The sequence below is a fragment of the Rhamphochromis longiceps genome, linkage group LG8 (genome assembly GCF_057381845.1).
Source record: "Rhamphochromis longiceps isolate RC_006_pf linkage group LG8, R_longiceps_female_GT1.1, whole genome shotgun sequence".
NCBI lineage: Eukaryota > Metazoa > Chordata > Actinopteri > Cichliformes > Cichlidae > Rhamphochromis > Rhamphochromis longiceps.
This window is the reverse complement of record NC_140564.1, coordinates 3,975,809-4,002,049: the sequence shown is the minus strand read 5'-3', so window position 1 is coordinate 4,002,049 and position 26,241 is coordinate 3,975,809. Positions and strand designations below refer to the sequence as shown.

Genomic DNA, 26,241 nt, shown 5'->3' with positions numbered 1-26,241 from the left:
TTTACACATCGAGGCACAGAACATGAAGCTAAATAAAGTATCCTCAATGAAAAGATATTTCCTTGATGTCCCCAGGTGTTGTTTTCATGAATCCTTAATGTTAGTGTATAGGACAAAAAATGTATTTTCATGTAAAAAAAAGAAAAAAGAAAAAAAGTAAATAAAAATATTTAATCAGTAATACTAATGACTTCTAGTGGGGCTAATTCCTTTTCTTCTTTTTGTGTGCAGACTACTCTCACCTTCTTGTTGTTAATTGTTCTAACTAGTGGTTTGCACCTTGATGTAATTTCTATTCATAAAGGCATCTCTTGATGTAAGATTTGATGATATCTTGACTTGGTTAGATGTCATGAAGCTTTTTTTCTTAAAATAAATAGTAATTAATAAAATAATTGAACAATAATTTTCCTGTTTGTCTAAATTAACTTCAGCAGTCAGTGGTCATATATTGACCCCATAAAATCAAAGTTTACTGAAACGACCTTCACATTTAAGTGAAATTTATCTGTGTGCTAATATTAGCTGACACATTTCAATATAGAATTAAAATGAAAAAACAAGTTAAAACAAAAAAAGTTCTGAAAACATTCACATTTTAGAAACATGGTTTATTAATAGAGATGTGGGATCAATATAAAATCATAAATCGTAAATAAACCCAGCTGGATTTCCATATCAAAAATATTAAGCAGTTGCTACAAGTCATCTTAAGCAAAGTTTTTTTTATAAACATGTTTCAACAATAAAGGCACTTGCCCAACTCTTTTCAATCAACATTAGTGTGTATTGCAGTACACCACTTAATGAAATTAAAGAAAGAAAATCAAATTAAAGGAATGCAGAGGTGTTGACAAAGGTCAGGTCAAAGTGAGAACTTGCGTGCCCTGTGCAGGAGATGTGACATAGAAAGTCGCAGTCCCACTGTATTTCTCCTGTAGAGGAAAAAGGAGAAACACACACAGAGACACAGTATGCACAGTGGGTAAAACTACATAAAACAACAATTATACATATTTTTTGCAACCTTATCTGAGAACATTAATAAGAAGTGTGTGAGAAGCACTTTTAAAAATCACTTTCGCTGACAGTAGTAAGTAAAAACTAAAGTTCACCCCATGAAAGTTCGCGGGGTGGTCAAGTGGAAACAGCCAGATTTTGTGTTTCAGCTACACACCTGTCATCATTACTCTGGATTAAACTATTGTACCTCCTACCATTTTACTACTTACATAAAACGTTTTAATTAGTTAATATTTTAAGTAAGTAAAATGTATCTATATAGCACTTTTCATAGATAAAAATCACAAATTGCTAACAATAAAACCAATAAAACAATGAATTGAAAAAGATAAATCAACAAATTAATTTAAAGCTCTTCTCTATAGAAATATCTTCAGCTGCTTTTTAAAAGAGTCAATAGAAGCTGCACAGTGTACAGACAGTGGAAGAGAATTCCACGGCCTCGGTGCCACTGCCCGAAAAGCCCCATGTGTTTTGAACCAGTACGTGGGACCAACAGCAACCTCCGACTCCAAGACCTACGTACTTGGGAAGAAGCATGAGGTTTCAACAGGTCAGAGATATACTGGGGGGCTTCATCATGTAGAGCCCTAAAATCTAAAACAAAAATTTTAAAATGAAACCTAAAATTTAACAGCAACCAATGAAGAGAAGTCAAAACTGCAATAATGTGCGATATCTTGCTAGTGCCAGTTAAAAGTCCTGCCTGAGCATTCTGAACAGTTGAAGGCGATCCAAAACTGATTTATTGAAACAAGTCAAAAGTCCGTTATAGTAATCCAAACGAGAAGAGATAAAAGCATGAATAATCATGTCAAGTTCCGCCTTTGACACCAGTAGTCTGAGTTTGGAAATGTTTCTTAGATCATAAAACAGTTCTGAACCAGTTGTTTGTAGTGATTCTCAAGTGACATTTAACTGTCAAATATAATGCCAAAATTTCTGAGACATGATTGAACAAAAACTGATATGCTGCTTAATTTCTGAAATCATATTGTCAGGAGCAATAATCAAAGTTCCTGTTTTATCTGTATTTACAGTGGCTTGCAAAAGTATTCGGCCCCCTTGAACTTTTCCACATTTTGTCACATTACAGCCACAAACATGAATCACTTTTATTGGAATTCCAGGTGAAAGACCAACACAAAGTGGTGCACACGTGAGAAGTGGAACAAACATCATTCATGATTCCAAACATTTTTTTACAAATAAATAACTGCAAAGTGGGGTGTGCGTAATTATTCAGCCCCCTGAGTCAATACTTTGTCGAACCAGCTTTTGCTGCAGTTCCAGCTGCCAGTCTTTTAGGGTCTGTCTCTACCAGCTTTGCACATCTACAGACTGAAATCTTTGCCCATTCTTCTTTGCAAAACAGCTCCAGCTCAGTCAGATTAGATGGACAGCGTTTGTGAACAGCAGTTTTCAGATCTTGCCACAGATTCTGGATTGGATTTAGATCTGGACTTTGACTGGGCCATTCTAACACATGGATATGTTTTGTTTTAAACCGTTCCATTGTTGCCCTGGCTTTATGTTCAGGGTCGTTGTCCTGCTGGAAGGTGAACCTCCGCCCCAGTCTCAAGTCTTTTGCAGACTTTTGCAATCTTTCTTCCAAGACTGCCCTGTATTTGGCTCCATCCATCTTCCCATCAACTCTGACCAGCTTCCCTGTCCTGCTGAAGAGAAGCCCCCCCAGAGCATGATGCTGCCACCACCATATCTGACAGTGGGGATGGTGTGTTCAGAGTGATGTGCAGTGTTAGTTTTCCGCCACACATAGCGTTTTGCATTTTGGTCTCATCTGACCAGAGCAGCTTCTTCCACATGTTTGCTGTGTCCCCCACATGGCTTGTGGCAAACTGCAAACGGGACTTCTTATGGTTTTCTGTTAACAATGGCTTTCTTCTTGCCACTCTTCCATAAAGGCCAACTTTGTGCAGTGCACGACTAATAGTTGTCCTGTGGACAGATTCCCCCACCTGAGCTGTAGATCTCTGCAGCTCGTCCAGAGTCACCATGGGCCTCTTGGCTGCATTTCTGATCAGCGCCCTCCTTGTTCGGCCTGTGAGTTTAGGTGGACAGCCTTGTCTTGGTAGGTTTACAGTTGTGCCATACTCCTTCCATTTCTGAATGATGGCTTAAACAGTGCTCCGTGGGATGTTCAAGGCTTGGGAAACCTTTTTGTAGCCTAAGCCTGCTTTAAATTTCTCAATAACTTTATCCCTGACCTGTCTGGTGTGTTCTTTGGACTTCATGGTGTTGTTGCTCCCAGTATTCTCTTAGTACGTACCCGGGTATTTTTGAAAACGCAGATTTGTCTATGCGTTTGCACCTTTCGTCCACACCTAAACGGCGTTTTCGGTGACTGAAAACGGAGATTTTTAAAAACTCGGGCCAGGGTGGATATTTTTGAAAACTCAGTTTTTGCATTTACATGTGGACGAGAAGAACGGAGAAAACGCAGAAAACGCAGCGTCAAAGGTGTGCGCCTTTTTTGATGTCACACTGTGCGCCACGTTATTGTTTCGGTGAAATGAATTTCTACAATACTGTTACTGTTAATTGTTCTCTCTGCAGTGTTTAAATGCTTACACATACAGACAGTTACTGTCCCTCCACACATACGACTCGGTTCTGCTTCTATGCCCCATCCTTGTTTACTATTTCCCACCGAGGCTTCTAGACTTCTGATTGGCCAACATTTCTACACGGTAAGGAATATATCGCCACCTGCTGCTTTGGCATGTTCCTAGCAGCGTTTTCCTTCATTTCTGCGTTTACATGTGGACGGGATTATTTTTGAAAACGGAAAATTTACGTTTTCAAAAATACCCGTGTACGTGTGGACGTAGCCTTAGACAACCTCTGAGGTCGTCACACAGCAGCTGTATTTGTACTGACATTAGATTACACACAGGTGCACTCTATTTAGTCATTAGCACTCATCAGGCAATGTCTATGGGCGACTGACTGCACTCAGACCAAAGGGGGCTGAATAATTACACACACCCCACTTTGCAGTTATTTATTTGTAAAAAATGTTTGGAATCATGTATGATTTTCGTTCCACCTCTCACATGTGCACCACTTTGTGTTGGTCTTTCACGTGGAATTCCAATAAAACTGATTCATGTTTGTGGCTGTAATGTGACAAAATGTGGGAAAGTTCAAGGGGGCCGAATACTTTTGCAAGCCACTGTAACAGAAGGTAGTTGTTTAGCCATTGTTTGATTTCTGACAGACAATTATTTAAACAAGACAATTTATAAAACTCAGAAGCTTTGAAAGAACAGTATAACTGAATGTCACCAGCGTAGAGATGAACAGAAATAACCTTTGACAATTTGGCCTTGAGGGAGTATATTAAGCAAATAGAGAATCAGACCCAAAACAGATTGCTGAGGTCCCCATAAGGCAGAGCTGATATTTCAGACAAAACTTGATTCATACAGACACTAAAAGATCTCTCAGATAGATACGACATGAACCATTTTAAAACAACACCAGTAATCCCAAGTCCTTAAGCCTATTTATCATGATACTGTGATCAACAGTATCAAAAGCAGAGGTGAGATCCAATATAAACAGAACTGTGTACTCTCCAGAGTCTGCTGCCATCAAAACATCACTATACATTTTAAGTAAAGTGGTTTCAGTGGAGTGCGATTTGTTGAAATCAGACTGGAAAATGTCCAGAACATTATTTTTCTACAAAAAGTAGTTAAGTTATTCGGCTATTGTTTTGTCTAAGACGGGTCGGCAACCTGCGGCTCTAGTCCTCATACTGCGGCTCCATGTGGTTTGGGAAAATAAATTAGAAGTATTTAGCTGAAGTGTATTTCATTTATGTTAGTTCTTTTTTAACTTTTAGTTTTAAATTGGAAGATTATTGTGATATTGAAATATAAAAATAAAATAAAATTCTACTATTATTTTTTCATCGCTCAAAATAAGTGTCACACTCGTGGAAGCCGGTATACCCGCCGAAAACAAACACCGCTCACGCCTCACAGATGACAGCTGTTAAGCTGCCTACGTCCGATTTGCAGACGCTGTGCACAAAGGTTCGGGAGCAGAAGTCCCATTGTAAACATATCACGGCAGACCCGACAATGTTTCCATGAACATGCTTTTCAGCATCTCTTTATTGACCACTTTTCACACACGGTTGCTGTACGCATACAGCCGGCTGTAGCTTTTCAGCTCGCAGCCCGACACACACCACCAACAACACAACAGCATAGATGGCACAGACGTTAAGGCAGCGAGGCGTGATTGCGGGTGCCGCTCAGGTGTGTCCGCCTCCCCTGCAGCAGCACTGCAGGCCACGCCCCGCCACACACATTAACCAGGTAAAATACATATTTAGGCAGAATTTTGCAAATATCTATTTTTCATTTTTTAGCAGCATAGTGCTTATTTCCCCAATTATTTTTTAAAAGTCAGGTCAAGGCTCCAAAAGCCCAAAGGCGATATAAGGGTAGCGGCTCACAACAGATTTTGTTTGCTACATGGATCATTCTAGTTCAGCTGGGTGTCTTTCCTTTTGTTATATTAGGCATAGAGGTAAAGCATAAAGGTAAAAAAAACCCCCAGTATATACAGTGTTATCTTCATTTTAGATGTCACAAAGTATTTGCGGCTCCCAGTGTTTTCTTTTGCGTGGAAACCGGGTCCAAATGGCTCTTTGGGTCTTAAAGGTTGCTGACCCCTGGCCTACTTGTTGTTCCTAGAGTATTTAAAAGTAGAATGGGAGGCAGAGCCTTCAGTTTTCAGGCCCCTCTTCTGTGGAACCAGCTTCCAGTTTGGATTCAGGAGACAGACACTATCTCTACTTTCAAGATTAGGCTTCAAACTTTCCTTTTTGCTAAAGCATATAGTTAGGGCTGGACCAGGTGACCCTGAATCCTCCCTTAGTTATGCTGCAATAGATGTAGGCTGCCGGGGGATTCCCATGATGCATTGAGTTTTTCCTTTCCAGTCACCTTTCTCACTCACTATGTGTTAACAGACCTCTCTGCATTGAATCATATCTGTTATTAACCTCTGTCTCTCTTCCACAGCATGTCTTTATCCTGTCTTCCTTCTCTCACCCCAACCGGTCGCAGCAGATGGCCGCCCCTCCCTGAGCCTGGTTCTGCCAGAGGTTTCTTCCTGTTAAAAGGGAGTTTTTCCTTCCCACTGTCGCCAAAGTGCTTGCTCATAGGGGGTCATATGATTGTTGGGTTTTTCTCTGTATCTATGAAGCGCCTTGAGGCGACTTTTGTTGTGATTTGGCGCTATATAAATAAAATTGAATTGAATTGAAGACCCTTATGAAAAGGACAGCGAGGGAACAGTTTACCCTGCCCGGGATAGTGTTACCGGGGCCCCGCCCTGGAGCCAGGCCCGGGGAGGGTGCCCGAGGGCGAGCGTCTGGTGGCCGGGCCTTAGTCCATGGGGCCCGGCCGGGCACAGCCCAAAGAGGAGACATGGGCCCATCCTCCCGCAGGCCCACCACCCGCAGGAGGCGCCATAGGGGTCGGGTGCATTGTGTGCCGGGTGGCGGCCAGGAGTGGAGGCCCTGGCGGACTGACCCCCGGCTGCCAAGACTGGCAATAGGGACATGGAATGTCACCTCTCTGGTGGGGAAGGAGCCTGAGTTAGTGCGTGAGGTTGAGAGGTACCGGCTAGATATAGTCGGGCTCACCTCTACGCATGGCTTGGGCTCTGGAACCAGTCTCCTGGAGAGGGGCTGGACTCTGTCTCAGTCTGGAGTTGCCCCTGGTGAGAGGCGGCGGGCTGGGGTGGGTATTCTAATATCCCCTCGGCTTGCTGCCGGTACGTTGGGGTTTTTCCCGGTGGACGAGAGGGTTTGTTCCCTGCGCGTTAGGGTCGGGGAACGGGTCCTGACTGTCATCTGCGCTTATGCGCCGAGTGGCAGTTCAGAGTACCCAGCCTTCTTAGAGTCCCTGGGGGGGGGGGGGGGGGGGTGCTGGAGGGTGCTCCACCTGGAGACTCTGTTGTCCTACTGGGAGACTTCAATGCTCACGTGGGTAACGACAGCGAGACCTGGAGGGGCGTGATTGGGAGGAACGGCCTCCCTGATCTGAACCCGAGCGGTGCTTTGTTATTGGACTTCTGTGCTAATCACAGTTTGGCCATAACGAACACCCTGTTCGAACATAAGAGTGTCCATAAGTGCACGTGGCACCAGGACGCTCTAGGCCGTAGGTCGATGATCGATTTTGTAATCGTATCAGCAGACCTGCGACCATATGTTCTGGACACTCGGGTAAAGAGAGGGGCTGAGCTGTCAACTGATCACCACCTGGTGGTGAGTTGGATCAGGTGGCGGGGGAGGACGCTGGACAGACCTGGTGCACCTAAACGCGTAGTGAGGGTGTGCTGGGAACGTCTAGCAGAGGCCCCAGTCCGCGAGATCTTCAACGCACACCTCCGGCAGAGCTTCAACAGCATTCCGAGGGAGACTGGGGACATTGAGTCCGAATGGACCATGTTCAGCGTCTCCATTGCCGAAGCTGCTGCATTGAGCTGCGGCCGCAAGGTGGTTGGTGCCTGCCGTGGTGGTAATCCCCGAACCAAATGGTGGACACCAGAGGTGAAGGGAGCCACCAGGCTGAAGAAGGAGTCCTATCGGGCTTGGTTAGCCTGTGGGACTCCGGAGGCAGCCGACAGGTATCGACAGGCCAAGCGGAATGCGGCTCGGGCAGTGGCTGAAGCAAAAACTCGGGTGTGGGAGGAGTTCGGAGAGGCCATGGAAAAAGACTTTCGGACTGCCTCGAAGAGATTCTGGCAAACCGTCAGACGTCTCAGGAGGGGAAAGCGGTGCTCTACCTGCACTGTGTATAGTGCTGGCGGAGCGCTGCTGACGTCGACTGAGAAAATTGTCAGGCGGTGGAAGGAATACTTCGAGGACCTCCTTAATCCCACTGACACGTCTTCCGAGGAGGAAGCAGAGTCTGGGGATGAGGGGAATGACCCGCCAATTTCCGGGGGCGAGGTCACTGAGGCAGTTAAACAACTCCTTGGTGGCAGAGCCCCTGGTGTTGATGAGGTCCGCCCCGAGTTCCTGAAGGCTCTGGACGTTGTAGGGCTGTCCTGGTTGACACGCCTCTGCAATGTTGCGTGGAGATCAGGGGCAGTACCTGTGGACTGGCAGACCGGGGTGGTGGTCCCCATCTTTAAGAAGGGGGACCGGAGGGTGTGTTCCAACTACAGGGGGATCACACTCCTCAGCCTCCCTGGGAAAGTCTATGCCAGGGTGCTGGAAAGGAGAGTTCGTCCGTTAGTCGAACCTCGGATACAGGAGGAACAATGCGGTTTTCGTCCTGGTCGCGGAACACTGGACCAGCTCTTTATCCTCTCCAGGATACTTGAGGGTGCATGGGAGTTTGCCCAACCAGTCTACATGTGTTTTGTGGACTTGGAGAAGGCATTCGACCATGTCCCTCGGGGTGTCCTGTGGGAGGTGTTGCGGGAATATGGGGTGTCTGGCCCATTGCTACGGGCCATTCGATCCCTATACAACCGTTGCAAGAGCTTGGTTCGCATTGCCGGCAATAAGTCGGACTCGTTCCCGGTGGGTGATGGGCTCCGCCAGGGCTGCCCTTTGTCTCCGGTTCTGTTCATAATTTTTATGGACAGAATTTCTAGGCGCAGCCAAGTGGCGGAGGGCTTTCGCTTTGGTGGCCTCAGAATCTCATCTCTGATTTTTGCAGATGATGTGGTTCTGTTGGCTTCATCGGGTGAGGGCCTCCAGCTCGCACTGGAACGGTTCGCAGCCGAGTGTGAAGCAGCGGGAATGAGGATCAGCACCTCCAAATCTGAGGCCATGGTTCTCAGCCGGAAAAGGGTGGAGTGCCCACTCCGGGTCGGGGATGAGTTCCTGCCCCAAGTGGAGGAGTTCAAGTATCTGGGGGTCTTGTTCGCGAGTGATGGGAGAAGGGAGCCGGAGATCGACAGACGGATTGGGGCTGCAGCTGCAGTAATGCGGACGCTGCACCGGTCCGTCGTGGTGAAGAGGGAGCTGAGTGTAAAAGCGAAGCTCTCAATTTACCGGTCGATCTACGTCCCTACCCTCACCTATGGCCACGAGCTGTGGGTAGTGACCGAAAGAACGAGATCGCGGATGCAAGCGGCAGAAATGAGCTTCCTCCGAAGGGTGGCTGGCCTCTCCCTTAGAGATAGGGTGAGAAGTTCGGCCATCCGGAAGGGGCTCAGAGTAGAGCAGCTGCTGCTCCACATCGAAAGGAGCCAGCTGAGGTGGTTCGGGCATCTGACAAGGATGCCCCCTGGGCGCCTCCTGGGTGAGGTGTTCCAGGCATGTCCCACCGGGAGGAGGCCCCGGGGCAGACCCAGGACACGCTGGAGAGATTATATCTCTCGGCTGGCCTGGGAACGCCTTGGTATTCCCCCGGATAAGCTGGAGGAGGTGGCTGGGGAGAGGGAGGTCTGGGCCTCTTTGCTTAGGCTGCTGCCCCCGCGACCCGGCCCCGGATAAAGCGGATGAAGATGGATGGATGGATGGATGGATGGATGGATGGATGGATGAATTGAATTAAGATCTTTGATACAAATGTTAATTTTGATATTGGCCTGTAAATGTTTGGAAGAGATAAAATCTAAAACATATATAATATATGCAGCTAGATAGCATAGTGGTAGGACTACATGCCTTTGTAGGCCTACACGCCTTTGGAACAGGAGTCGCAAGTTTGATTCCCACCTGGGGGGTCTTTATCCAGTAAGGGTTCCTAGGCTAGACCCCCACATATTAAAATGGTAAATGGTAAATGGCCTGCATTTGTATAGCGCTTTTCTAGTCCGTAAGGATCCCAAAGCGCTTCACACTACATTCAGTCATTCACCCATTCACACACACATTCACACACTGGCGATGGCAAGCTACATTGTAGCCACAGCTGCCCTGGGGCGCACTGACAGAGGCGAGGCTGCCGGACACTGGCGCCACCGGGCCCTCTGACCACCACCAGTAGGCAAACACGGGGTTAGTATCTTGCCCAAGGATATTTGCCATGCAGCCAGGATGCAGCCTGGGATCGAACCACCGACCTTCTGATTAGTGGATGACCTGCTCTGCCACCTGAGCTACAGCCACCCCTATTAAACCAAACCATCCAGATTGACAGCAAAACAACTAGAAGCTCAGTGTTCCAACTGTTTGGAAAAAGGAACTGCTCTCACGGTGTTGTACCTCGTCAATCACGAGGTACAACACAAATGCTATGGCAAGGGGGAGCCAGAACGACAGGTAAGGGGAAAAATTATATCGCCCACCCAAGATTGGGTACCAATGGAAGAAGGATCATTGACTGCGAGAGGTACTGACCACAGCCGGTTACCAAGATACTACGAGAGAGGATCTACCAGCTGATGTGAATGTAGCACTACAGACAATACCTACCGTGACCATTACCAGCTGATCTACACTAAAGCAGCAGTGATTAGTGAGATGCTTGGCTACAAGATGAACAACAGCAAAGAGCAGTACCCTCCATGGAGAAGGCCAAGATCAAGGTAGCACGAAGGGAGGTTAGCCAACTATCGGAGCTGCAGAAAGGTGCAAGAAGTACAATAGAAGGTAGACTCACAGCCTTGGCCAGCCACTTGAAGAGGTACACCAGAGAGTTCGAAGGCAGGAGAATAAACTATACAGAACCGTCCAAGGTGTACTCTCAGTGGCAGGGGAACAATATAAGAACAGCACCACAAAGGCTGGAGACAGAGCAATACTGGAAGAATAGATGGGAGAACCCAACCCATAACAGCAATGCTCAGTGGCTAGTGGATCTAAGAGCACACCACAGCAACTCCCTGAACAGGGTCCAGTAACCATCACAGTGGCAGACACCCAAAAAAGTGTCTCCAGTATAAAGAGCTGGACAGCACCAGGCCTCGACATGGTTCACGCCTATTGGCTAAAGAAGCTCACTGCACAGTCCATGAATGTCTGTCAACACAAATGAACCAGCTGCTAGTCGATGAGAGATGGCTAACCGAATGCTGGACAGTCCTGATCCCCAAAGAAATAACATTTCTAATGAAACATCCATAGGACAGACACATCAATCTCAAAACCTTTTTTGGCAAAAAATTAAAGAGTACTCTTATGAAATGTTCAATTATTATTTAAACATGTGTTCCATGGCTGCCAGTGGCTGCATTTAGGCTGTGGAGATAAACCATGAATACTTGTAAAGCAGTGTTGGGGAGTAACTGATAATCTGTACCGGCGTTCCGTATTTAAAATACATAATATAAGTAACTGTATTCCATTACAGTTACTGTTTAAAGTTTGTTTTTGTTATTTCTGGAGTTGTTGTGTTACCCCCTCCTGCCCTCGAGGAGGCATAACACAAGTGGGGGCTCGTCCGGGATCTATTTTCCGGAGCTGTAGACAACTCTGGCGTTTGGTACAATGTTACTGCCTTGTATTTAATTATGGATTTTGACTTACAAGATTTCATTTGTGCGCCGAGTTCTTAGAAGTTTGACTTACAGTGGGGCAAAAAAGTATTTAGTCAGCCACCGATTGTGCAAGTTCCCCCACTTAAAATGATGACAGAGGTCAGTAATTTGCACCAGAGGTACACTTCAACTGTGAGAGACAGAATGTGAAAAAAAAATCCATGAATTCACATGGTAGGATTTGTAAAGAATTTATTCGTAAATTAGGGTGGAAAATAAGTATTTGGTCACCTCAAACAAGGAAAATCTCTGGCTCTCACAGACCTGTAACGTCTTCTGTAAGAAGCTTTTCTGTCCCCCACTCGTTACCTGTATGAATGGCACCTGTTTGAACTCATCATCTGTATAAAAGACACCTGTCCACAGCCTCAAACAGTCAGACTCCAAACTCCGCCATGGCCAAGACCAAAGAGCTTTCAAAGGACACCAGGAAAAGTATTGTAGACCTGCACCAGACTGGGAAGAGTGAATCTACAATAGGCAAGCAGCCCGGTGTGAAAAAATCAACTGTGGGAGCAATCATCAGAAAATGGAAGACATACAAGACCACTGATAATCTCCCTCGATCTGGGGCTCCACGCAAGAGCTCATCCCGTGGGGTCAAAATGATCATGAGAACAGTGAGCAAAGATCCCAGAACCACACGGGGGGACCTGGTGAATGACCTGCAGAGAGCTGGGACCAAAGTAACAAAGGTCACCATCAGTAACACACTACAACGGCAGGGAATCAAATCCCGCAGTGCCAGACATGTTCCGCTGCTGAAGCCAGTGCATGTCCAGGCCCGTCTGAAGTTTGCCAGAGAGCACATGGATGATACAGCAGAGGATTGGGAGAATGTCATATGGTCAGATGAAACCAAAGTAGAACTTTTTGGTATAAACTCAACTCGTCGTGTTTGGAGGAAGAAGAATACTGAGTTGCATCCCAAGAACACCATACCTACTGTGAAGCATGGGGGTGGAAACATCATGCTATGGGGCTGTTTTTCTGCCAAGGGGATGGGACGACTGATCCGTGTTAAGGACAGAATGAATGGGGCCATGTATCGTGAGATTTTGAGCCAAAACCTCCTTCCATCAGTGAGAACTTTGAAGATGAAACGAGGCTGGGTCTTCCAACATGACAATGATCCAAAACACACCGCCCGGGCAACAAAGGAGTGGCTCCGTAAGAAGCATTTGAAAGTCCTGGAGTGGCCTAGCCAGTCTCCAGACCTCAACCCCATAGAAAATCTGTGGCGGGAGTTGAAAGTCCATGTTGCTCGGCGACAGCCCCAAAACATCATTGCTCTCGAGAAGATCTGCATGGAGGAATGGGCCAAAATACCAGCTACTGTGTGTGCAAACCTGGTAAAGACCTATAGTAAACGTTTGACCTCTGTTATTGCCAACAAAGGTTATGTTACAAAGTATTGAGTTGTATTTTTGTTATTGACATTCTGTCTCTCACAGTTGAAGTGTACCTCTGGTGCAAATTACTGACCTCGGTCATCATTTTAGATGGGGGAACTTGCACAATCGGTGGCTGACTAAATACTTTTTTGCCCCACTGTATGTCATAAAGGGAGCAAGCACGTAAGGCTGAGTTCGACCTCAAACTTCAGATACGTCAGCTTGAAATTGAAGCTGAGAAGGAGGTAAAGTTAAAACAGCTAGAGGTGGAAGCTATGAGGCTCAACTTTAATGCTTTGAAAGGATTGCAACAGCACTGGAATGGCCAAAAGAAATGTGGGCTGTGCTACTGCAATGCAAGCTAGTGGGCAAAGCACTGGAGCTTGTGTCATCTCTCTCTATCAAAAATAGCATGAAATACAATGTACTGAAGAGTCCATCTTTCGTGCTTATGAACTTGTACCTGAGGCCTACCAACAAAAGTTCAGGAATCACAAGAAGTCTAATGGTCAAACATATGTAGAGTTTGCACGTGAGAAGGCAGTTCTTTTTGACAAGTGGTGCACAGCAAGTGAAGTGAAGAAAGACTTTGAAGCTCTTCGTCAGTTAATCCTATTGGAAGATTTTAAGAATCTGCTGATGAGTTCATTTTAACCCATAAAAATGTGTTTGCATCATCCCCTCGTTCAGATAAGGTTTTGATCACACGCTCACCAAAGCCTGATCTTGGTCAGCCTGAAGCCAGAGCTAAGCAACCATTACTTTCCCGTGAGGTACCTGAATGCTTCTATTGCCATAAAAAAGGTCATGTCATTGCTGATTGCCTTGCACTAAAAAAAAATAAGACTACACCGCCGCAACCCAAGGGCGTGGGTTTGATTCAAAATGTGTCGCCTCCCAGAACCCAAACATCTCAACGTGAAATAGATCCTTGTTTCAAACCTTTTATCACACAGGGTTGTGTTTCTTTAACAGGTGATACTGTTGACGACCAGCCTGTAACAATACTGAGAGACACGGGTGGTTCGCAGTCTATCGTTCGAGAGGGTATTTTGCCTTTGTCTGTTGAGTCATCCTGTCAGTCAAGTGTTGTGGTGTTGTAGGTGTTGTAGGACCTTTACAAAAATCAAAGTCAGGGAACCAATACATCCTATCAATGATGTGTGCTTCTACTAGGTTTCCCGAATCAGTGCCCCTTTTGAAGGATCACCGCTCCTGTCATCAGTAAAGCTCTGGTAGGGTTCTTCTCAGTGTTTGGTCTTCCAAAGGTAGTCCAGACTGATCAGGGAACCAACTTTAAGTCTAGAACCTTTGCTCAGGCATTAAAAGCATTAGGAGTAGAGCACATTACATCAAGCTCCTACCATCCTGAAAGTCAGGGAGCACTTCACCAGATATTAAAGTCCATGCTCTGCAAATACTGTCTGGAGACAGGAAAGAACTGGGATGAGGGTATACCATTCTTATTGTTCGCTTCTCGTGAAGCAGTGCAAGAGTCCCTAGGCTTTAGTCCTGCAGAGCTTGAATTTGGACATGAAGTTAGAGGACCATTGCACATCCTTAAAGAACAGCTAGTTGTTCCAACTAAAACACTAAAGAGCATCCCTGAGTACGTGGCTAAAATTAGAAAGCGCCTTAAATCAGCTTGCGCTATTGCCAGGGACACCTTAACTGCTAGGCAGCTAAGGATGAAAAAACACTATGATCGGAGAGCAGTTGCTTGTCAGTTTAAACCTGGTGATCAGGTTCTAGTTCTGCTCCCCATTCTGGGCTCTTCTCTGAAAACAAGGTTTTCTGGATCGTACGTTGTGGAAAGGAAACTCAGTGAGACCAATTATGTTGTTCAAACTCCTGATCGTCGTCGCAAGACTAGAGTATGCCACATTAACATGATGAAACATTATCTTTCTAGAGAGAATAGAGAGAATGAAGATGATCCCCTCACTCCGCACAAGGTTAAGTCTAGCTCCCCTATAGCATGCGTAGCTTCAGATATAGCCAATGAAAGCAGTGAGGAAGATGCGGTCCTGCGCAAAGATGTGTCACAGGGGACGAGACTAAGTAATAGTGAGATTCTGTCTGACTTGTCCCACTATTTGTCTCACCTGTCACTTAATCAGGTTGAAGACATTCAGAACCTGATTGTGTCCTTCCGGTGTATGTTTGGGGATGTTCCTACCCAGACGAGTTTGATATCCCATGACATTTTTCTTACCAGTCCTGCACCCATTAAACAGCGTGCATACAGAGTCAATCCCATCAAAAGAGAAGTTGTGAAGTAGAGTATCTTGTTAGAAATGGACTTGCAATACCCAGTTGTAGCCCCTGGAGTTCCCCATGTTTGTTGGACATTAAAGCTGATGGGAGTCCACGGTTCTGTACGGACTTCCGCCAAGTGAATGCTGTGACAGTTCCTGACATGTATTCCTCGTCTCTCGTCGATAATTGCATTGATGACATTGGACCTGCCACATTTATGACTAAACTGGATATGTTGAAAGGTTATTGGCAGATTCCTTTAACCAAAAAGGTTTTAGCCAACCATTCAAGTTGGAGGTTGATGCTAGCGTGGTTGGGGTAGGTAGGTAGGTAGGACTTGATCACCCTGTGTGCTACTTCTCAAAGAAGTTCACTCATCCTCAGAGAAGGTCTTCTACAATCGAACAAGAAACTCTTGCCGTTCTGTTGGCTCTGCAACATTTTGAGGTTTATCTTGGATTAAGTGTGGAACCCATAAAAGTCTTTACAGACCTTTTTTGTTTTTCTAGGGTAAGAGCTCAGCTAAGTTTTGGTTTTGTCTTTTTGGGAACAACCTAACTGTCCCTTTCTCCCCCACATTTGTTGTATGAATTTGGGTTATTGTTTATGTGAGAAAGCTGCCATTAAACTTGCTTTTGTTATTACACTTGTACCGAGTTTCTGGAGTTGTTGTGTTACCCCCTCCTGCCCTCGAGGAGGCGTAACAAGGTGATTATTATAATACAATTACTTTGTTGAAATTAATGGATTACAAGGTGGTCTTTTCCTGTTTCATATGTTATGCTGTCTGATTTTGGTAGTTCCACACATTGCCGGAAACCCAAACAAAACACGAAATTAGAGTCCTATTAATGCTGGTGGCATCAGTTACACAATGGATCCGAAGCCAGCACAACAGAGCCAGCAGTGCATGAACAGGAATGCATTTCTTACTTGGAAATTCTGACACCACTTCATATTTAAAGAGGAAACGGATGGGTGAAATCTGACAATTCAATGCAAACTGTTTGGCAGCAACCAAGTTGCACTCAAAAGACTCCACCCCCAACCTAAAAAAACATCTGGAAGGAAGTTCTTTTTAAAAAACGAACGTTAGCCTACTGCAACTACCTTGTGTTAATTGTGGTAGCTATCTGGGTTATGTGCCACTTCAGTATCTTTGATGTACTATCGCTGTGTGACTGTTACAATTGATGAATAGCATTAACAACCTGCTAGCTGCAAATAATCGTGCAGTTCTGAAAGCAGTCGATGAACTAACCTGAGATAATGCCAGCTAACAATGTTAACTCGGTGGCGAGTAGCCTTCAGTAATAATATTAAATCACACAGCAATAGTACATTCATGTAGTTGTAAAAAGCATGACAATATATTAAAAGCATTCAGAATACGTTACTCTCATTGAGTAACTTAACGGAATACGTTACAAACTAGATTTGGGGGCATGTATTCTGTAATCTGTAGTGGAATACATTTTAAAAGTAACCTTCCCAACACTGTTGTAAAGTGAGTCACAATATATGTCACACATTTAGCCGAGTGACTAACAGTGAATATTATCATTCCTTGGTGTGTGCTCTAGTACTACTCACACTGCACTACTTTTAAAAACAGTTGCCATTTTTAAACAGAGCCCAAACTAAAATTTGAAGTTGTATCCTCAATATCAGAATTTCCACAAAAAAGTACATTTTATTTACCATTTTATTAATAAAGCACATTTTGCATTATTTTTAGTAAACTCTATGATAGCAAAAGAACCACAGATAATGACCTCCTAGTCATAATGTGTCAGTAAATCTAACTCCATGTCATAGAGAATTCATTGCTTCAAATTTAACTCCAGGACTAGTAAAGGCTATCTCATCTTATCCTATAGTTTATTATCTTGGTATGTTCTGGTTTTCCTAGTCACTTTCATCCAGTGCTCATGACTTCACAAGACGAAGTGAAGTGCAGTTAAGAATATCTGCAGGGTCAGGAGAGACTAGATCAACCTTGAACCCCTCAGCAAGTGATATCTTCAACAGCTCCTCCAAAAAGCCTTGCATGTCTGTGATTTCACAGTGACTGTAGTGCATGTTCATCATGTCATCCGACCACGTGACCTCAGGGCTAGACAAAGTTAGGCCCCTGTATTGCTGCTTGTCATACTGTTCCTGTGGGAGTTCATCAGGCTTTGGCACCCATTCCAGTTTCAGTCTGTTCTGCCTCGGACGACATAGGTGAGGGCTGTTGAGACCCTGGGGTGTCCTGTAGGAGAAGCGCTCACAAAGCAAACCTAGAAATGCCCTCCAGGTACAAAAGAGGTCGACTGTGAACGCTCGTACAGAGCATGTGCGGAGTTCATAGTTTTCAGGCCCATGGCGCAAGTTAAAATGGAGAACACGGACCTGAAATAAGAGGGAAGAACATACTGACTACATATCCCCCAGAGTATACACAAACAAAGAACCGGTTGTTCCATGGCTACACATGCAAACAGGTGCACAAACACAACCTCTGTGTATGTCTTGTATATACACAAAACACTAGCTGTGATGGTTTATTGGGAAAAGTTATTTGATTAAAAAAACCTTTGAACACCTGAATGAGGAACAGGTAGAGTCTAACTAGAAGCAGAACAGAACCAAACACAGCCTATCCCTCAACATGACTGTACTCTCTGCTCATATTTCATTCATATTAAATAATTAGTTAATTTTTTGTTAAGCCATAATTTACCAAATTGCTATGCAATTTGAATGTGGTATGATATTATGCACCTGTTCTTGACTAACTTATGAAATCGATTAAAACATAACAGTTGTCCAAAACCATAAATAACACCTGTCATCATACTTACACTATTTATTAATTCATATTATTTATAGGGTATTTCCTGTAGGTGATGACCTGCTGCACAGTTCTGAGGAGATTGTTTTTAATTTTAAACGTTTACAGATTTCACTTTGACTACAACTGTCACATTGAAACTTCTGTCAATATCATCACTGATTAATGGCATAAACATTTTGAAAGTACTAATCATACCCACTATCCTATAACTGGATGATTGAAACTTCGGTGTTGGCTAGTTTTGTTTATTAGGTTAACTTCTTCACTAAAACACTATTTGATACCAGAGCTTTACAAGAAATGGGTCACCTCCATCATATCTGTATGAGCTAAATTAACAATCAAAATGCAATTAAGATGTTAGGCAACATCATTTTCTCATAAATTGTAAAAAAAAAAAAAAGTATAGTCGTAGCGTAAAAAAAAAATGTACAGTTGCAATAACTATTGCTACCACAATAGTTATTGCAACTAATTTAATGCACTTCACCAATACTATGACTGTCCATCATTATATGCAGTAAATATGTGAGGGTATTCGGGGGTTTGGGAAATGCACCTTCTTTCTTTCTTTACTGTGCAAAAGTCTTCGGTCAATCCTCATTTCTTTATATTTTGCTTCCAATGACTCATTTCTTAAAGAAGTCTTCAGAAACAGATCTTTCTGAAGGTCTTTCAAAGTTTTTTTTTTTTTTTTTTTTTGTAATAGGAATATATTTTGTGTTTAAGCCACTTAGAAAAATGGAGCAGCCTGTTGAAAACAAAACAAAACAAACGCACACAACATGAAACTATCTGACCAGTTTCTTTTGTTGAATATCAGATAAATGGTGATAATAACAGAGTTCGAAAGGCATAAAATTGTTTTTTTTGTTTTTGTTTTTTTACCCATAAGGCAATTCCACACAGCTCTTCACTAGAAACTTGGCATAGCTTGGCAAGGTGTGGTTCTTAAAGGACAAGAGAGGAAGGCGCAGATTACACAAGAACTGTATTCAAAAAAATCAATGGCAACAAGTCAAGCCAAATCTGACATTCTTGGTTCAAACTGTTACAACGTTTGAGGGAAGGCAAGAGTGAACAGTGAATAAAACAGGAGGTTCTAACACAGTTTGAGGCTGCATTTCAGCCAGTGGTGCTGTAATATATTTTCCGAGCAAAATATAAAGAAATTGTTGCCCAAGACTTGCACAGTACTGTATATAGAGTGCAATCAACCAGAAACTGCCTTTTGTGTCATTTAGCATTTATGGAAAAAATTACAAATTTGGAGGCTATAGGAAATAAATGGTCATTTTAACAAATAATTTGGGACAGTGCCTGCTTTACCATTTCCTAAAAAGCAGAAATACTTCTGACTGAGTCAGGATTCACTAAAGAGGTGCAGTAACAAGGTTTTTTTTGGCTAGCCTTACTGCATATGCACTTGTAGGACTTTTTCTTTCGGTGTGCAAACTTCAAGAAGGCATTTTACTGATGTTTGAGCCATTATTAAATGTGCAGACACTGTCCACACATGTTTGCTGAGGTCAAATTGAGAAAATAATATAATGTCTCATTTTTTATATTTATTATCTTTGTACTACTTTTGAAAAACAAAGGTTATGGACTTTAAATAATTTGCAAACCATTTTGTCCTGTTTCTATTTTTCTGCACTTAAAAACAAACTGTTTGGCTTGTAGTTAGTGGTCAAGAGTAAACATGATCGACTAACCTAATAAAACAAACCTATTATGAGCAGATGAACAGTCTAGCTAACCTCATCACACGTACCTTGGAGTCGACTTTTACTATCATGATGGCTCCTAGCGGCCCACCTCTAAGGCCCAGAGGCACCGATACCTCATAGTGACGAATCTCCTCCAGCAGACGGGGTATCTGGAAGAAATCTGCCTCTCTCCTGAGCAGTGCGAGTTCAGTGAAGCCATCTGGCAGATCCAAAGAGCCAGAGCGCAGGTAATTCAGAATGTAGCGAAACACTTTACCGTCACGGTCTATGAAAATGTTGCCGCAGCTGTCCCTAAGCATAGGAACTTGTCCGGTGAACATGGTGCCTAGCATCGAGTCACGGCAGCGAGTTAAAGTGTCTAAGGTTGTTGTATAGACTTCTCCACCGACGTTCAAGCACACAGGGTCCTTAAGAGAGTTCTTCATGCTGTCATCTGAAGAGTTGAGATCCAGCATCCTGTAGGTGAAGCTGTGCTTTTTATACCTGTGAAGTCAGTGTTGCTTTTGTGAGGACAAGAATTATGCCCTGTTCAGGAATGTCGAGGACTGTGGAAGATTCAAGTATTTCTTTTGTTTCCCCACAAAGCCTTTATTCCTTTGACAGTCAGCAAGCCACAGTAGTGTCCTGGATACAGCCAAGTTCGGAGAGATACAAGAAAATCTGCCAAATCTGATTCAGAAACTGAAGATAAAACTGCCGTTTCAAAATATGGAAAAAGGCTGCTGTTCTTTTTCTTCTCACTGCTGCTTCAAAGTCAAAGTGACATCTTTATAGATGCCGGCATTTCCAATGATAATCTGCGGCCGAAAACTTTTATTGATGCATCTCTTATAAGATCCTGAATTGTGTCAACCAGCAGCAGGCCTACCGGGTAACCAGAGTAGCATGCCAATGACTGGACTCTTGGCTCCGTCTCAATGAAACTTGCTTTTATTCTCAGCTCTCACCCACTGTCTCTGACTCTCACACACTGGAGATGTCTGAGCAAGACACAGGGGGACTGGGGATTTGTCTGTAATGTCCTCTTAAAGTGATAGCTCACTGAAAGGTGTTTTTATCCACTGTTAACAAATGAACAATGCCCCACACATTTTTCTTCTCATACACTGTCAGGAATGCTAAGATTTACCAGAAAAGAGAATAAAAACAGAAAAATAGAGTTACCTACCGAAAAACAAACAAAGCAAAAAACTGATTTTGTTCCTATGAAAAATACAATTGCTGAAAGGAAATGCTAATAAATTATTCCCTTCTTTGGAGCGCACGATCAGGTGTCAAACAAAACAAAAAAATGGCCCCTTGAGGATGATCCCAAAAGCAAGTCAGTCTCCGTAGACTCTCACGTCAAAATGCCCAGAAAAGATTAGCATGTTTAAAGCCTGGCACAAACAAACTATTTTGGTTTCCATGGACAGTTTCCCCCTTTATAACAATTGTACAGGGTCCTGTACTGTGAGCAACATCTTTCTGTAATCTAAGTTTACTTAGCCTGATATCTGCAGTGAAGACACGTGGTCACACAAACATAGCTCTCACTTTGTTAACCCAGGGTTTCACTTGGATGTTTTCACACGAAAGAGGCGGTGTTGGTAGTATCTGCTCAGTCACAACTATAGATAAGTGTAATGGCAGCAGAGCGGATAATTTTACAACGATAAAACTACACTATGAAATATGAAGAGGTTAAATACATAATACAGATGCTACAGACAGCATATGAGAGGAAAAGCACTGCATGAATGCATAATTACTTTATGTGTTCTGGCACATAAGACTGGAAAACAGCTACTACGTGTATTAATAAAATTTAGCGTATGTGAAGAAGAGATGGCAAAAATGCTGACTGTGTCAGACCCTGCACCCTATACATTAGCAGTGTTTGTGGGGCCAACAACTACACACACACACACACACACACCTATACTGTAGTGGTCATTAACGTAGCCAGTAATGGACTGTTCATACACCACTGTACACTATATGTCGATGAGCCATAAACCCTCATAGAATGGCATAATTTAATATGTTGTGCAAAAGTCTTGAGCCACCACTCATTTGTTTAAATTTAGATATCTATTTAAATATTTATTATCTCTTTATATATCTGTGAAGGCAAACATGTTGCAAAATGCAAGAGCCTGCATAATAAAAAGTGAGAATGTGTAAAAAAAATTTTAATGTAACTTGTGGGGACCAGGATTTTGGTCCCCACAAGTTAGGCTAGCTCCCCAGTGCCAGCTCAGATAACAGTTGTTGTTTCAACACACATTTTCATTTCATTCATTTCATTTCATTTATTTATTCATTTTCAGGCACAACAAATACCTATATTGAACATAAAATACACAAAACATTGCTACCACTGCTGTATCCTCTACAAACTGTCTTGTGTAGATGACTTAGTGAAACAATTAATTCAACCGTCTTGTGACACAACATACATCCTCTATATTGCACAAGGCTGTAACCATCAATAACTTTGCATCTGTCCATTACCAGCTATTTCATTTTGTACAAATCCACTCTTCTAAGTTTGTGTGGTTTTTCTGTCTGACCAGATGCAGCTTTCTGCACCATCTTGTACTTATCACCACACTGTGTTTATGTGCTAAAAGAGAAATTTCCTTCCTTGTTACTAAAATAGATTCTGAAGTATGATTTCACTAACTCAGATGGTGCAGCAACTGTGGCAGTTTGTCTTGAAACAACAGCTGTAACGTCCACATTTTGACTTTTTTCTCAAAACAGATGTTCGACTTTAATCTTGAAATTTCAACTTTATTCTCAAAATTATGAATTTAGTTTTTCTTAATGTGGCCCTAACTAGATTTCTCTGTGGATTTGTATATTTAAAAAAATGCTACAGTTAATACTAAGTTTTCAAACAAAATTTAATGATGGCTTAAAACTTTTGCCCCTATAATAAAACTTCAGACCAGGTATGACCATCAGGTTGCTCCAAGTCACGTTTAGCTTAGCACACTTTTAAAACAGCTAACCTAGCTCCATCACAAGGTTAGCTTTTACTGAACTGTTATATTTGGAATTGTACTTTCTACAGATTTTATTTAATTGCATTTCATCTTAATTTCTAACATGTAAGTTTGTTTTTATTTTTAATTTGCAACAAATATTTCTTCAAAGTGATCATTAAAGCACTCCTGATCCTGACTGATTAAATCCACACAGAACTCAAATATACACACATATTGTGTAGTATATCACGGGGCATAAAAAAAGCCTTGGATTTTTAAATCTATATATGCCATTAGATAAGTTTGTACTGAAAAGCTTATCACTGACCAATAACAGTGTCTCCTAAGTGTTTGTTTTAAGGTTACGAGCTTTACTGAATATGTAGTTATTTGATTCTACTGGTCGTGGTCATCCTGATAACCACGACTACATGCTACATCTTTATACATGTGTGTGTGTTAACCTGTATGTGGTGTATGGTCCTGTCAATGGCCTCAGCGAGTAGCAAAGTCACAGTGCATCCACCGAATCCTCCTCCTGTCATCCGGCTGCCGAAGACGCCCTCCACTTCCATGGCTGCAGACACCAGCTCATCTAGCTCCCTGCAGCTCACCTCGTACAGATCTCTGCCACAGGGACATCGAGTTACAACATGCCTGACAGTGACCTATACAGTAACTCATTTGCTATCTGTACCTCAGACTGTTGTGGCTCTCAACCATATGTTTGCCAAACTCCTTGTATTCTCCTCTTTCTAGAGACTTAGCAGCTTGGACAGTTCTTTGGATCTCCTCAATTACATGGCGAGCTCTTCTGTAGGTAACATCATCCATCCTTCCCCTGGCCTCTGAACCGATAAACAATAAAGAGGGTTAGCTTTAACTGATGAGTTTAAAAAACCAAAAAAATATATACAGTCATCTAAAAGTACTGAAATGCTAATAAGTGCTTTCAAATGGCAAACAAGTGGTTGAAACTTAAAGTTATGTGTGTAAAAAAAGTAAAGACAAGTCAAAGGTCAGCAAAATAGAAATGCTTAAAAAGTTCAAAGCAGTAATAAAATAAGTGAAACATTTATGAATTACTGTAGTGGTGAAAAATTTGAGTCAGGCAGAAGGCGATACCTTAGGCATGTTGAATAAACCATGTAATTTTTTTTACTTCATATTATTAAAACTCTCAGTTACCGGCTCTCATAGTACATTATTGGCAAATAATTTATTTGGCTTTTGCAATAATTTGAATTCCTACACACTGTATATAATTAATAAAAATAACCTGGACTCAGATAAATACTTTAAGACCTTGTCTGTGGGGACTGTAAGTTGTGGTTTTTAAGGCTTTCAAAGACCTGCCAATGAACTGTAAAACAGTAAGAGAAAATGGATTACAACAGGACGGAAAAAAAACATCCACACCCTCTAGGTCCTTCATCGTAGCATCCCTCAGACTGTCCTTCCCCAGAATGGAGGCAGCCGTCTCACATTGCCTGCGTCTTATGGGATACTCACTGCAACTCAGAGAGTGCCTTACATTGGAGTTGGTGATGAGAATGACCAGGCCTGGATCTGTCAGAGGAACAGGGGTGGCCTCCAGCGATCTGTCAAACACATTTTTTTTTTCTTTTTAATTTTAATGAAAATATAGTAACAATGTCTATCTTGTGTAACCAAAGACCATCACTCACTAGATGCTTGTACTACCTGCAGTCAATGAGCAATGCATGGCCCTCCTTGCCAAGAACAGATACAAACTGATCCATAATGCCACAGGGTACATCAGCATGAGTGTGTTCAGCCTGCTGACAGGCTAATGCTTTGGACACCTGGTTTCCATCATCTATGAGAAAAAGAAAAGTAAAGAGTAGATCAAACGGCTCCAACACCATCGGCCTGTTAGTGAAATCAATAAGCATCGGCTGTCAGTACGAGTATGGTTAGACGTTAAGAGCGCTCAAACACTCTAACCATATCTTGGAATACATTTTGTTTTAGCATGAAAGCTGTTATTGCCAGGCCACCATCACTCTAACAAAGAGTGAACAGCAATGGCCCCATCAAAATGTGCCACGTGAGACTGAAAACAAACACACGTGTTGAAACAAGCAGGTAGCAGAGAGGTGATGAGAGGTCAGGACTGTATATCACTTATTCCTTAAGTGAATCTGAAGGCATTTACTACTTGAGAAGTCTTCTTTTGGCATAATGACTTAAATACTACTGGGTAGCTTTATCAAGAATAATACAGCATCATATATCGGCAGATTATTCTAAAATCTGAACGAAATCAAAACAATAAGTAAAATAAATGGTAGAGTATAATAACTGCAAGGACTAAATGTAGTGGAATAGAATAAGAAAGCAGTATAACGCAGAAATACTTGAATTAAGTATTCAGTCACTGCCATGTCCCCTAATATGACTCTAACCTGGCTTGAGTTGCTGCAGGAAGGTGTAAAAGGCCACCTCTAGAGAGGCAGAGCTGGACAGTCCTCCACCCAGGGGGACACTGGTGGCTATCACTGCCCTGAAACCTGGGACTGGAGAAGCTAAAACACAAGACACATAAAAAGTAGACTTTTTGGATTTGTTTTTTAAATTTTGATTGTGAGATTCTGCTTGACATCTGTTCTACTTCACTGTGACAGTATAATGTGTTTACAGTCTTGTTTACCCCTGTAATGGTGTATAACACCCTTTACATAGTTGGCCCAGCGGGGTAACCCTGGAGACAGTGCAGATCCATCACGAGACAGGCAGAAGTCCAATCGGTGAGGCTCGTCAGCGTCGAAGGCTGCGGTTACCACGGTAACATCCTGGCCGGATATTTCACTACCCACCACCACAGTCACTAAAGGAAGGGCCTGACAGCAAATGCACAAGGAAGTGCTTAGTTTTGTCTTTAGTCTTTGTGTCAAGAAGAAATTTCTTTCCAGAAGTTATTTAAAAAAGAAGAGAAAAATCACTGCTGCACTATTCTTACTATTACTAGCATAAAATCCGTTTGTTAAAATCACATCTTTGTCTGTTTTCGACATGAAAGTGATAATGCAAGACTCAGTTCAACAGATGAAGCTTTCTATTGAGTGGCAGTGTGGAACTGATACCATTGGAAGCACGAGTCCCTGGTTGTAGTCGGTGTGCTCTCCTATTAGGTTCACTCTTCCAGGCGCGCACACCGCCACTCGAGCAGGCTCCTCACCGAACATCTGTCCGTACAGTCGCCGGGCCTCCGAAACAAGCTCGGACACACTCGGAAAGCAACTAGCCATGTAGCAGATTTCTTTAAAGGGTTCAACAAAAATGATGAGCTGGCAGTGTCAACAGACAGGCGAAGTGCTCGAGCAATCATGTGACGCGTCCTTCTGCTTTTTCTTCTTCTTCTTTATCATTTATTGGCGGTTGTCAAACAGCAAAATGGTGAATTACCGCCACTAACTGGTGTAGAGTGTGCCCTGAAATATTAAAAAAAAACCTACAAAAAATCCTTCCAAACAAATTAGTCTGTCTTAAAAAAAACTAAATATGAC

General features: G+C 43.0%; 2 protein-coding genes across 2 annotated transcripts; both read right to left on the bottom strand.

Moving 5' to 3' along the window:
• Positions 1 to 590: 590 nt before the first annotated feature.
• Positions 591 to 26,084, bottom strand: LOC146662923 (galactokinase-like). The gene is made up of 8 exons (XM_085415498.1): positions 25,819 to 26,084; positions 25,386 to 25,575; positions 25,141 to 25,260; positions 24,416 to 24,551; positions 24,131 to 24,312; positions 23,409 to 23,559; positions 23,176 to 23,338; positions 591 to 935 (listed from the first exon to the last, which is right to left on the bottom strand). The coding sequence occupies exons 1-8, from the start codon at positions 25,981 to 25,983 to the stop codon at positions 861 to 863; spliced, it is 1,182 nt and encodes a 393-aa protein (XP_085271624.1). The 5' UTR covers positions 25,984 to 26,084; the 3' UTR covers positions 591 to 860.
• Positions 8,885 to 23,169, bottom strand: LOC146662924 (BTB/POZ domain-containing protein KCTD21-like). The gene is made up of 2 exons (XM_085415499.1): positions 19,781 to 23,169; positions 8,885 to 17,561 (listed from the first exon to the last, which is right to left on the bottom strand). The coding sequence occupies exons 1-2, from the start codon at positions 20,189 to 20,191 to the stop codon at positions 17,097 to 17,099; spliced, it is 876 nt and encodes a 291-aa protein (XP_085271625.1). The 5' UTR covers positions 20,192 to 23,169; the 3' UTR covers positions 8,885 to 17,096.
• Positions 26,085 to 26,241: the final 157 nt, after the last annotated feature.

Bases quoted from the DNA above. Each gene is read 5' to 3' on its own strand.
- LOC146662924 (XM_085415499.1), bottom strand. From the start codon at position 20,191: ATGCTGGATCTCAACTCTTCAGATGACAGCATGAAGAACTCTCTTAAG. The intron at 17,562-19,780 runs GTACGTGTGATG...CTCTTATTTCAG, and splicing joins TAGTAAAAGTCGACTCCAAG to GTCCGTGTTCTCCATTTTAA.
- LOC146662923 (XM_085415498.1), bottom strand. From the start codon at position 25,983: ATGGCTAGTTGCTTTCCGAGTGTGTCCGAGCTTGTTTCGGAGGCCCGG. The intron at 24,552-25,140 runs GTTAGAGTCATA...TTTTTCTCATAG, and splicing joins CCTGCAGCAACTCAAGCCAG to ATGATGGAAACCAGGTGTCC. The intron at 23,560-24,130 runs GTGTGGATGTTT...TTATCGGTTCAG, and splicing joins TACGATGAAGGACCTAGAGG to AGGCCAGGGGAAGGATGGAT.